Source organism: Mus musculus, chromosome 5 (genome assembly GCF_000001635.26).
Source record: "Mus musculus strain C57BL/6J chromosome 5, GRCm38.p6 C57BL/6J".
Taxonomy (NCBI): domain Eukaryota; kingdom Metazoa; phylum Chordata; class Mammalia; order Rodentia; family Muridae; genus Mus; species Mus musculus.
In genome coordinates, this window is record NC_000071.6 from 30415431 (window position 1) to 30427902 (window position 12472).

Here is a 12472-nt window from a genome sequence, read left to right on the forward strand (position 1 = left end):
AGGGCTCCTGTGAGCTATCAGGGAACTAAAACTCCACTCAAGACTTCTGGTCTCTGCCCCCACGTTTGCTCTAGGAGAGTTCCTTTCCTTTTCTTTCTGACTAGACATCTTTTTTTAAGACTCCTGTGACCCTGGGAACCATGCCAATCTCTGCAATGGACTACAAAAGAGACCTGTGTGGCCTGGGGTTGGCAAAGGTCTGCAGGCACATGGAACTGGCATACTGAACATTAACTGGGAACTGCTCTCTCTCTCTGTCTCTGTCTCTCAGCTTTGCTCTGAACTCAGAGGTGTCATGTCTGTCGATGAGTGTGTGTGCTCTCTCTTCTCTCCACACTCCAGGCCTCAAGGCATCCACTCTCTAAGAGTGGAAACGGAGCAAGGGAAGGGCTGTTTTTATGAAGAAAGAGCACCATGGTGATTTTACCACGTTCACCCTTACTTCTGCCACCCTCCATAGAGACAAGAGGTGCAAAGCTGGGGCTCAGACCTTCGGCAGCCACTGCCATGGTCGAGCTATCATCCCATGAAGCAGCCATCTTTATCATCACCTGCTTCTTAGGATGGTTGGGCTCAGGCTGCCCTCTGTCACTGGTCTGGAAAGCAGGGCCTCACCTTCTGCCTGCATTGCCACAGAACACCCTGGGAAGCCCCAGCTATGCCAGGATTTCTTCCTAGTGCTCACATTGTACTTTTGGCGCCTCCTGCCTGTTGTGTAAATCCTGCTCCCCAGCCAGCATCCTCTTCTGAGAACCACTTTCAGCCTCATTGAACAATTCCTCTTCCTTAGCTCCATCCCCACCACTCGTTGAACTGATAAAAGCATCCACAGACAGGATGAGGAAAAGTGGAGTGCCCTCCTGGGAACACCAAGACCCAGGCACGTCTCAGCACGAGGCCTCACTTGGGTTGCTCAGCCTTGGGCTGAGGGTGGGAGCCCCAACCTCAGGTAGGAGAAAAGCATGGGAGAACTGTTTTACTCCTGAACTCCCACATGGCTGTGGCTCTGGTTCCCCTGGCTCCTTGGCAGCCATTGCAGAGCTGAATCCCAGCCTGGAGAGGGGAGGCAGGTACATGTGCTGCACCATGAACACACACGTATGCAGACCTTTAATGCATCCATGCACCAGAGCCCCTGCTGTGCACACATGGCCAGCCGCTCTCTGCTTGAGACACAGGAAGAGGCTTTGTGGATCCTACAGGTTTCCACTTGAGTGGAAGTGTGCCCACAGGCAGGACAAGAATGGCCCTGGTCACAACCTACCTCTAAGAAAATGATATTGTAATTACCTAGACATCCCCAGGGACACCAGAGAGGTCTGGGATGCTGAAGGCATTGGGGGCTGTGGAGGCTTGTGCGGCTGGGGAGGTAGAGAAGATGAGAAGGAAAGGAAGCCTCGGAGGACAAAGGGTCTTGGGGGAAACAAAAGACTGTGTTGATTAGCTGCACAATTGAAGCTGAAGCTCCTTTGTAAGATGTGACTCCTAGCAGCAGAAGCTGATAGCCAGAGGCATAGGGCTCCCTGGCACCAAGCAGAGAGTGAGTGTGCAGGCAAATGGACGCAAACATACAAGTGCACGTGTGTACATGTGTGCATGTGAGTGTGAGCACTCGTGTGTGCATGTGTGTGTGTGTGTGTGTGTGTGCACGCACGTGCGAGCATGTATGTGCATGTTTTCAGAATCTCCTTCTGTCCTGAGACAGAGACACAGCTGGGAATACTGATTCTTTGTTCCTGAGAGTGGAAATGCTCGTGAGACTAGTAATTCATTTCTTTCTTACAGCAGGAACATTGGTGTGTGTGTGTGTATGTGTGTTATGAGAGAGACAAACAGACAGAGACAGAGAGACAGATAGGCAGGCAGACAGACTGACAGACAGACAGACAGACAGACAGACAGACACACACACACACACACACACAGAGAGAGAGAGAGAGAGAGAGAGAGAGATCCTGTTCCTGCCCAGGACAGCTGAGCCTCTGGTTGGCATCCCTGGAAAAGCCCTTGCATAGGTCGGGATAAGACTCAGATTGGTAACAATGCCTGGACCAGACACTGGTCAGACAGTGCTCAGAGGAGAAACAGGTGAAACAGGTGGGGTCAAGGTAACATGGAGTCTGAAGAGGCAATGTTGGCTGAGAACCTACCTTCCATGTACAATGGGTATTAGTAAGTGCCCACATTAGTAATACCTCATTTTCATATATAGTAAGCATCTCACTTTTCCCTAATTCTCTTGTGGGCATGGGTGAGCCGTCTTACTGTTGGGGAGCTATGTCCCCAAACATCAGAGCGGACACTTGGGTGTTACTGTCTCCACTCTGTTGTGCTGTCTCTTGACAGCATTTTCCCTCCTTGGGGTTATTTTGTAAAGTGTGGGCAGAGACAAGGGGCCCCTGGATGAAGGCAGAGACTTGAGGCAGCGCTTCCCTCTGGGGGAAGCTGCTTTCATGGCTGTCCGAGTAACCTGGGCTCTGTTGGGGGCCAGAGGGAGGAGAGCCAGCCTGTCTACCTTCTAACTCACTTATTTTTTGTTATTGACCACAGAGGTTTGGTGACATGCCAGAGTCACCCAGCTGATGAGGGCAGAGTTGGGGTGGACCAGATGGAGCTAGCTAGCTTTCCTAACTCAGACCACCATTCCTTCCTCTACAGTGTGTGTGTGTGTATGCACTCGTGTGCATGCGCTCCCAGAACCCACTCTGAAGCATCCCCACATAGCTCTTCAGGCGGCAGCCATTGTGTTACGTATTACACCGTCCTTCCTCTTAGCATCTCTAACCTATTTCTGATGTTTGGCACCATCCAGGATGAAGAACTTGTTCTCATGAGCCCTTCCGTGTGCAACACTTGGCTCTCCCTTTATGACCTCCAATAGCCCCTTGGGTCACCAACCGGTTGGTGGTTGGAGCAAGGCTTGAGGGGATAGCTGCCATTTTATAGGTTAGTAGATAGGCTGAGAGAAGTTGTGTGACCTCTGGCACTCAGGCTTGGGCTCACACTAAATGACCTGGTATTTGTGTGGTGTATTTGTGGTTAACCTCGTGTTCAGGAAGTAGGCTGGTGATGGAGGCAGGGTCTGTGTGACAAAATCATCACAATTCCAGCTCACTAACTGGGAGCCTGTGTGAACATGGCAGGGGCTGAGTAAATCTGTGAAGGAATCTGGAGGGGGAAGCTTGTTCTCAAAACGCACCCCAGACCTCTTGGGTCGAAATAAAACATCTGCTGTGTGTTCTCAGCATCCCAGGTATCTAGGGAGATCTCTCTAGCTTCAGTTCTGCCCTCTGGACTTCGAGTAATGCAATTGCATTTTCTCCCTGGTAAAAAAAAAAGTCCTGCGTGTGGGGAGGTAAGGCCTAGTCAAAGCCCTCTGTCATCGGTAAGGGGCAGGGCACTTGTAAGATGTGAATCTTAGACACAGAAGAGCCTGGACAACAGAGCGGTGGCCAGGTCCTGACCAGGACTGTCAGTCTCACGCTGGCAACAGCAGGTCTCTGGCTTAGGGATCTTTTCACTGGGCCAAGGTAGAGGTCAGGCTGCCAGGGGGCCTGGCTGACACTGTGGGTCTTAGAACATAGAAACCAAGGCCTCTCCCACTCTCTTTTCCCATGTCTCCGATGAGGGCAGGAGATCCAGTTTCCCCCTTATATTAGATCTCTGTCTCTCTCTGTCTCTGTCTCTCTGTCTGTCTCTGTCTCTCTGTCTCTCTGTCTCTCTCTCTCTGATCTTTGCTTCCCTCAGGACTGGAGCAGGCCTGGCCTCTCATTCTGGCTAGAGCCTCTGGTTGAGAGGCAGGTGAGAGATGGTGTGACCATCTTTCCAACTCTTAAATATTTCTATAACAGCTCAGCTCTGCAGTCTGAGCACAGCCAGGCCTGGAGGGCCTTCCAGGGCACGGGCTCCAGGCACCAACTTCCCAGGCCTTTTGAGAGCAGTGGGCAAGAAGAGACGGCCAGCCTGTTACCTGCGAAAGCTCTTCTCGCCAGATATCCGGGTGCTGGGTCGGGAACCAGGTAGCAGCCCATCTGTCTCCTGGCTGTCCTTCTCCTCCTGGAGGGATTCATCTCCCAGGAAGTCTCCATCATCCCAGGGGCCCACAGTGCCATCTGTGGCCTGATACCGGACCTCCATGCTCAGGCTGGTCTGAAGGGAGAGGGACAGTGAGCAGTTGCGCAGGCAAGAGCAGTACCCTGGTGCCTGTGGCATCTGGGAGGCACTTTCGCTCCCTATGAAGACTAGGTGAGGACCTTCCCACCTCAGTTTAGATGAGAGAATAAGGCTGAGTAAGATGGATGGTGAGGTGTCAGCTGGCTCAGTGAGACCCTGATTCTGTTGTACCTGACTCTCCTCTTCCCAGGCGCCCAAAGACTAGGTCAACTCCTCATCCTTAGAACCTAGGCACAAGGGGGCTCCTCTGACAAAGTGGTACAGTTAGCTGAGCATGTCTTCTCAGAGAAGACCCAGCCCTGGGCTTCCTACAACCTTGTGCAGTTAGCGTTTCTTCAACTCTTCTGAGGATTTAACTGATAGCCTAGAGAGGGGAGTCTTGGGGAGCTGCCTTGGTTTTCCCTCTGGAGAAAGTGGAACACCACATCTGGGTGCAGATGTTAAACAGAACCCAGGTGGAGGGACCATGTCTAGAAGGCACAGCCTTAATTTGCATGGGGGTAAAACTAAGGTAGGAGATAAACGCTCTTTATACACCACCTAGCATTCTAAGCACCTTCTTTGTATGCCCTTGACCCCCTAGAACAAGCCTGTGAGGCTGATATACGTTTGCTGACCTTGCAGTTGCTACACAGATCTAACCAAGAATCCTATCCATGGGTCAGGCTCCTCACCACCTTGCTGGCTGCCTGTGAGTGGCCACAGAGGACTTGGAGGGTAACTCGGGGACGTACATGCCCATGCTGATTTGATCAGAAATGGACAAATGGAGCAGAAGCATTTTCTGATCCTGATCCTGAATCTCTAGATTGATCCTGCCTTAGAAGGGCTGGCAAGGGTCAATCTAGCCATTGGATGGTAAGAGGTACCTCTAATCCCCTCCTGAGCTGGATCCAAATGGAGACACACATCAGTGGGGGGCAACCTTCTTAACCTCACCTGGCACATGGGAAAAGTGGAGTATCCACTTGGCATAGACCCATCCACACCACAGGGTTTCTAACACCAGCCTTCATACCAATCAGCTCTGGCAGAGCCTCCCTGGTGTCCCCTGCTGCCTCCCTTGTCAGTCATGGAGCATTGTCTAGACCAGTGGTTCTCAACCTGAGGGGTTGTGTGTCAAATGACCTTAAGACCACAGGAAAACACAGATACTTACGTTACAATCCATAGAAGTAGCAAAATTGTAGTTATGAAGTAGCAGTAGGAATAATTTTATGGCTGAAGATCACTACAGCATAGTGAACTGTATTGAAAGGTCACAGCATTAGGAAGGTTGAGAACCATGGTTCTAAACCCTCGTCTGTGGGAGATGCAGCAGGCTCCTAGGTGACTGGGTGGTGGAGTGTCTGGGACTGTCCAACACACTTACCTTGATGATAGCATTGCTGTCATCCATCAGCGTGTCGGTCACCTCTACCCGATTCTCCTCCACCACTTTCTGCAGCACCATGCAGAAGGTCCCTATCAGCCTGTGAGTGGCAGAAGGGACATTGCCAGCGCCAGAGCAAGGCTGATCTCAGTGTCTGGCTGGCACAGAGACCGAGAGAAACATGAAAACCCTAGCCTGGTACTGGAGACAGTAGCCCAGTAACCTGAGGTTATGAGATTGTCTGACCCCTTAAGTGTCCCCTGGAAATGAAGAAGAAAGAATTCTAAGTGGTGTCCACAGATAGAGATGGGGAACGTAGCACCGGGACTGCAGCTGGTCCCCTGCAGTATGGAAGCTTCCAGATGCCATAATGGAAGGTGGTGGGAAGGCATCGAGGCTTCTGATGATGGTGGTGGTGATGGCGGGGGTGGCAGTGTCAGGGTGTGTGTGTGTGTGTGTGTGTGTGTGTGTGTGTGTGTTGGAGACTGAACTCTGCATCATACTGGACAAGTAAGTGATTGGCCATTGAGCTACAGCCCAGCCTAGACCTCTAGCTACACAAGCACTCCTTTCTTCTACTTCCTGACTGGAGTAGAGGCCTCTAGCATCACCAACACCACACATACATCCACCCCACATTTGCTGTGCATAAGCTCCTGGGACCACAGAGTCCCCCCTAATTCAGTTGTATAGCGGAGACAAGCACAAAGAATCACACCAGAGACAATCTCTGCAGCAGAAACCCAGCTCGGATGCTTCCATGGGTGGTGTCTGCCCAGGGAAACTCACCTAAGCTTTCTTGTCTTAGTTTTCTTCTAAGCTAAGCTAATGATCTTAATTTCACTTCATAAATGACGTGCTTGTCCCCCCGACACGCCCTCCACCTGATGCTCCAATTGTTACTTGTGGTCTTCACAGGACAGCCTGTGTATTCTATATTTAAACTCCATCTGCGGTTCCCCACACACCAGGGTCCTCAATGGCTGAGCAGTGGTGGGTGCCTGATCAATGCTGAGACTGGAAAGCTGTTGCCCTGGGAGGGATCAGAGGACTCAGAGAGATGCCTTCCTGCGGTACATCCACCTGGACCCACAGAGAACTCATGCCATTTCCACAGAAGTGACAAAGAGGTTCAAGGAACACACAGTATGTGAAACTTGGAAGCAATCTGGGGGACACTTGTGCTACTTGAAGTTTGTAGAGAGAGGTGGGGCCAAGAAAGGGGACAGCGACGCAACTAATTAATGACAAATATGAGTGAGTTCTGACAAAAACATGCTTGTTGCTTATAAAATACTAAGGGAGAACACTGTTTTGTTTGTTTGTTTGTTTAAATTCTGAGGCTAGGAAGATAGTTTAGTGACTGAAATGTTTGTCTCATGAAAGTGAGGACCGGAGTTTAGATCCCTAGTATGTCTGTCTGTCTGTCTGCCTGTCTGTCTGCCTGCCTGTCTGCCTGCCTGCCTGCCTGCCTGTCTGCCTGCCTGTCTGCCTGCCTGCCTATCTGTCTCCCTCCCTCCCTCCCTCCCTCCCTCCCTCCCTCCCTCCCTCCCTCCCTCCCTCCCTCCCTCCCTCCCTCCTTCCTTCCTTCCTTCCTTCCTTCCCTCCCTCCCCCCAAAAGGTCAGGAGCAGAGGTGCTCATCTCTAACTCCAGCATGAAGAGGCTGAGATAGGTGAGCCCCAGAGCTCATCGATGGCCAGGCAGTCTGGCACAATCAGTGAGCCCTGGTTTCAGTGAGAAACCCTGTCTCAAGAAATGATGAGGTAGATAGAAATAGAGAAAGACACCCAATGTTGACGTCTTGCGTACATGTGTGCAACACAAGCACATATGTGCACACATGGGGTGGGAGAGGAAGAGGAGACATACATTTGTATACACATGTGCACATATACACATGAACATGTATGTCTCCCCCTCCAGTCCTCCCAGCTGTGTCAAGAGCACACAGTGGGAACAGCTGTAAGAGATGATTCTGACATGCTTGCCCCCCAAGCTCACGGCCTCATTGAGTCGCACGTCTCCCATCCCCCCGTGCTAAGTTAAGACTTAGGGGTTTTTGATTCTTCCCAGAGAAGTTCCATAGAAGCTTCCAGTCCCATCTTGGGTTCTCGTCACTTTGCAGATACACATGGTGGGTGGGTGGAGCACTGAGTCCTGAGCTGGGGTCCAGGAGATCCCAAGTCACTGCTAGGGAGTTTATGTCCTGTCTTTATAAAGAGAAGGGGTAGAACACCAAGTTGGTGAGATCACAACAGTCAGCAGTGGGCATGAAGGAACGCACTGGCCTTGTAAAGGCCTCAAGTGCTTGGCTCATCAGTGGCATCAATGGAGTCTTGGGGATGCGCCAACTCCTCATAGACCTGCTGTCACTGCTGGTTTGCAGCATTCACTGGTTTCTGCAGTGCATACACTCACAGCACACCCAATTTTAATATTCTAACAGTTCCCCCAGAGGGATCTGCTGACTCTGCAGGCTACACCTTTAGGCTGGAGGTGGCGGTGGGAGAGCCCTGAGTATGTGCACTTTCAAGCACGGTGATGCTGTTACTGCCACTTGGGGCACACATGGAGAAGCTGTCCTACCCTGAGCCTTTGCTGACAGGCTCTTGTGAGTCCTTGTCACCCCAGTAAGCCCTGCCAGGCAACTGCTGAGGGCTGGAACTCAGGCACATTTGTTCTCAATCTGAAACGCCCGAGAGTAGCCAAAGGAGGTGCCTAGGATCTACTAAGGTGCTGCAATGTTACAAAACACCCCCCAGGGGGCAGGAGGGAGCCATTCCCCTGCAGTTGCTGAGAGAGCCTCTGGTGATGTCTTCTACATTTCTTTTCCTTTACAGTCTGAGATCCTAGACTCGGGAGGGGCTTGGGAGGAGAACTTGGCGAGTGCGAATCCTTGAAATGACCCCTCCCATCAAGCTTTCAAGCCTCGTCCAGACAGGAAATGGAAGGCAACACCAGTATTAATACTGCAATCTGTTTCCACTGCTAGTCCACACCTCACTGCCTGCAACATGCAGCAAACCGCCCTCCTGGCCAATCTCCCATTCCTTGCCCCCTGGGTCAAGCTCTAAGGACATGTGATCTGTCATTCCATAAGGGAGGAGGCATAGACTATGGAAGAGTTCTGCTCTGGAATCAGATGTAGCAGTCCCTCAGGGGGCCTTCACCCCCGGTAGTTATGTGATGGTAGCTAGTTCTGCAACCTCTGCAAGTCTTGTGCTGTTTTTTTTCCTCTTAAAGATTCTGATGCCATCTCCCCCCACCCCCACCCTCCATGCTGGTGTGGAGATCCAGCTCTGTATTGCTGCAGGCCCTCTGCCTCACTGTCTCTTCTCCTTGCTATTGTGTGTGACCTGCATTTAGAGGGCTCAGCCAGGTCTGGTCTTCTCTGTTAGGTGAGCGCTAGCAACAGAGCCAGGCTGTCACTGACCCTTGAAGATCTTAAAGTGGTGGTGTGGTGATGGTGGTGGTGGTGGTGGTAATGCGTGTGTGTGTATAAAACAGCTCCCCTTTCCTCAAAAAAATAAACATGAATAAATAAAAGATCGTAACCCATAAAACAATAAAGTTTTAAATGGACAGTTGATATCTCAGTAAAGAATTTTTTCAACCTACTGTCTAGCTGGGTCTTGGTTCCCCAGGCTGACCACACATCCCTTATGTGGCCCTAGAAGCACACCCATTAGAAAGAGGGCAGCCCTCATGGAAACCCTACAGAGTAGCCTGGGAGAAGCCAGAATTATCAGGTAGGTGGGCAATGGGGAGGAGGCCTCAAGTGCAGATGGGCTCACAGACTGGCCACAGCAGAGCACCAACTGGGCACCAGAATCCTGTCAATAATTTATCGTCCTCCCCTGGGAGCTGGTGTCAAGTGCCCCGGGCTCAGTCCGGCTGCCACTGTGCTCCTGGCTTCTGAATTATTCAGAGCAGCTGGCATTCTTGGTGGAAGGAGCCATTGCCCCTTAAAGTCCTGGTAAGGCTACACAGGATACATAAAACCTCTTCCTAATATGTTTTCATGAAAGTTCCAGGTTTCTTGGAGAAAGCCCTGGTTCTAGGACACTTGGGGACCTTATGGTCCCTGGCCAGCAGCTTTCCACCCTTGTACCATGTCTTTACCTCCTGGCAGTCCCTAACACCACTGGACAGAACCAGATAGTCCTCTTCTCTAACTCCAAGGTAGGAAGCCCTGAGCCCCCACCTAGCTCCAAGCACCTTACTCCAAGGTTGGCCTGTGTCTCTTCTTCACATCTTAGGTCTTGGCCAAGAGTGGCTTGAATGGTCATCCTCCACCAGGCCTGGTCCCATGTGACTTTCCTGCTTTCTCTTGGGTGGGGGAAGGGAGGGCACAGTTAGGAGATAGGCCACTTTGCTCTATCTTCCCTCTGTTTTGCATTTAGGAAAACCTAAAATGAGCTTTAATGTTTGGTAGATTCACTGTGTGGTCATCCAATGCCCCTTAAAATTCCTCAATCTTTTACTTTGTCTATAGCCGGAATCCTGATGGATCCAGGCTCTCTGCGCTTCGGTGTCTGCTCTGGCAATGCCCACTGTGGCGAATCAGCAACCTCTTCTTCAGATTCTTCTGCAGCATTCATGTGCTTTGGCTGCTGAGAGCTACAGAGGGTTAGAAGAGGAGGTGGAGGACATATGTCCTGCCCCTGCTCTCCTGGAGTCTTCTCACATGACCTCCATGTGCCTCTGAGCCTCAGTTTCCCTTTTTTCACAGTAAGGGTTTTACCACTGAGCTCCTGAGAGCTCTGGCATCTGTAGACAGGCCCTGGGTGGAGTTCTTTGGTTCTCTCCCCGGTTTCTGAGTCTGCTTTCTTCTGTATCCACTCAGTCTGCACTGGGCCCTTCTCTTCTCCCTGTTTCCCCTGCCTTATTAATCACAGAGTGTCTCACACCAAATAAGAAAGCCATATTTTATCTTGGGGATGCTTTCCTTATTATTATTATTATTATTATTATTATTATTATTATTATTATTATTATTATTTTGTAGAACCAGAAAAAGCTGACTGAGTGATGCCACCCTTTGGAGACAAAGAGAAGGCTTCTGGCCCTAGCCATACTTTCTGTGGTCCTGACAGCAGGCCTGAAATCTGCTCTTTGAGGTTTATCTGTTTGGCTCACCTCCCCCAGTGGTGGGCACTGAACATTTCCTTAGAGAGCACAGATGTTTGAGAGTTCTGGCTCTTCCAGATGTCTGTTCTCCTAGTGACACAGCCTGGTTCTTGTGTGCCTCTCCTCTTCCCATGACAAACGACTTCTGGAGGACAGAGCCTTGCCTTGATCCTCTTTTTAGCAACAGTCATGACTAATGCAGAGGGTGAGGAGATGGGTAAGTGAATGGATGAATGAACAGAAGGGTGAATGGAATGGATGTGTTTAATGGATGAATGGATAGGTAGGATTCATGAATAGGTAGGATTCATGAATGGGATGGGACAGATGGATGAATGAAACAATGGATGAGCAGATGAATGGACATGTGGGTGAGTAGCTAAATGTCCCTAGGACTTCCTCTTGAGGTTTGCATCTACTTGCTATAAGGAAAACATTAGAGTGTTCACTCCAGACAGCCACAGCTACTGGAAAGAGTAGACCCTTTGCCTCCCCTGTTGAGATCACCTCTAATGTGATCCAGGGTTAGGTCAGCTTTCTGTGTCTACACTCCCTTCCTACTGCTGAGTCCCGCAGAGGCTTCACTGAACTAGCGCTGTCACATCTTTTGGGACACCTTACAGTTCAGCCATGATCATAGGAGCAATGGATTTTTGACTCCAAGGCTGAGTGTCTCATCTCACTTTTGTTTAACCACCATCCCAGCACCTTCTAAAATGTGTACGTCAACCACAGAGAACGGGGCTACTTGGATCCATCAGCTTGTGGGATAACACTCACGTGGCAGGTGAACTTCATTCACAGGAGGGAAGCTCCAGGAGGTTAGGCATCTCTCTCCTTAATACCTAGCTCAGTTCGTGACATACAGTTTGCATATCATGACTGTTTGTGGAGTAAATGAATGAGCAGATCTATCTCATTTAATTCCCATAGCTGTTTGGAGACAAATCCTTATATTTTCCTCATATGAGTATAGTGAACTCAGAGGGGTTATGTAACCTGCTCAGGCTCACATCTTAAATCACTGGACCAAGGGTCTGAGACCATGTCTGCCTCCTAAACCACAGCACCGGCAGCCTCTGTAAGACACATTTATCCTCAGCACCACAGGATATAACAGCCTTTTAACTTCTCTGGTGGGCTACCATCTTCCAGTACGAGTAAGGGAGAGGCAAAAAGAGGGGCATGGAGTGTAAATGGGGAGGAGAATTGAGGGGTGCACAGGAGAGTGAGGTACTCTTGCTTGACAGTGGATGGAAGGGCCAGGGTACTTTGAGGACCCCACAAAGGACAAAATGGATAGCCAAGACCACCAGCCTAAGACCTCTTAGGCTTTTAAAGATGGCCTCAGAGTACAGAGTTTCTGTTTTAAGCCTAAAAAGAGAGGTCCAAGAACCAGGCCGGCCCCCAGGATTCCCCACTTACTTGTTGCTGAAGACTTTGCTGTAGTTGAAAATCTGAATCTCCAACACTTCATTCCGGTCGATGCTGCTGGCCACTGGCCACCGGAACGTCTGGGGAGAGAGGGACAGCTGCAGCCTTGGGGGCAAATAGCAAGGAGTTGGGGCCTCCTAGCAGCCAGCCTGGCCCCTCCCATGGGCCAGGATCCCCAGGGGCAAATCATCTGTATCCTTACTCTATTGTCATAGCAGCGTTGTGTGGTGGGTCTTCTTACCCACTCCTCCTCCAAAGATGGTGCTAGAGAGGTTTGTCCAGGCTGCCAAGGTCGCAGGGTAAGTGGAGGACCTTAGGCCTAAGAAGGGCTTCTGACTCCCATCTGTGGGTGCCTTCCTCTG

The 12472-nt window shown here is 50.6% G+C and overlaps 1 protein-coding gene across 12 annotated transcripts in view; it reads right to left on the reverse strand.

Moving 5' to 3' along the window:
- The window catches only part of Otof (otoferlin), a 95665-nt gene that overhangs the window by 48365 nt on the left and 34828 nt on the right, over positions 1-12472 (reverse strand). For all 12 annotated transcript variants that reach the window (XR_001784761.2, XR_376842.3, XR_376841.3 and 9 more), the window contains exons 3-5: positions 12102-12190; positions 5546-5645; positions 3971-4149 (exon numbers count right to left, since the gene is read on the reverse strand). Coding sequence is in view for 9 of the 12 variants with exons in the window: in NM_001313767.1 (NP_001300696.1) it covers positions 3971-4149; positions 5546-5645; positions 12102-12190 (368 nt within the window). In the remaining 3 variants the exon portion in view is untranslated. The remainder of the gene's footprint in view (positions 1-3970; positions 4150-5545; positions 5646-12101; positions 12191-12472) is intronic.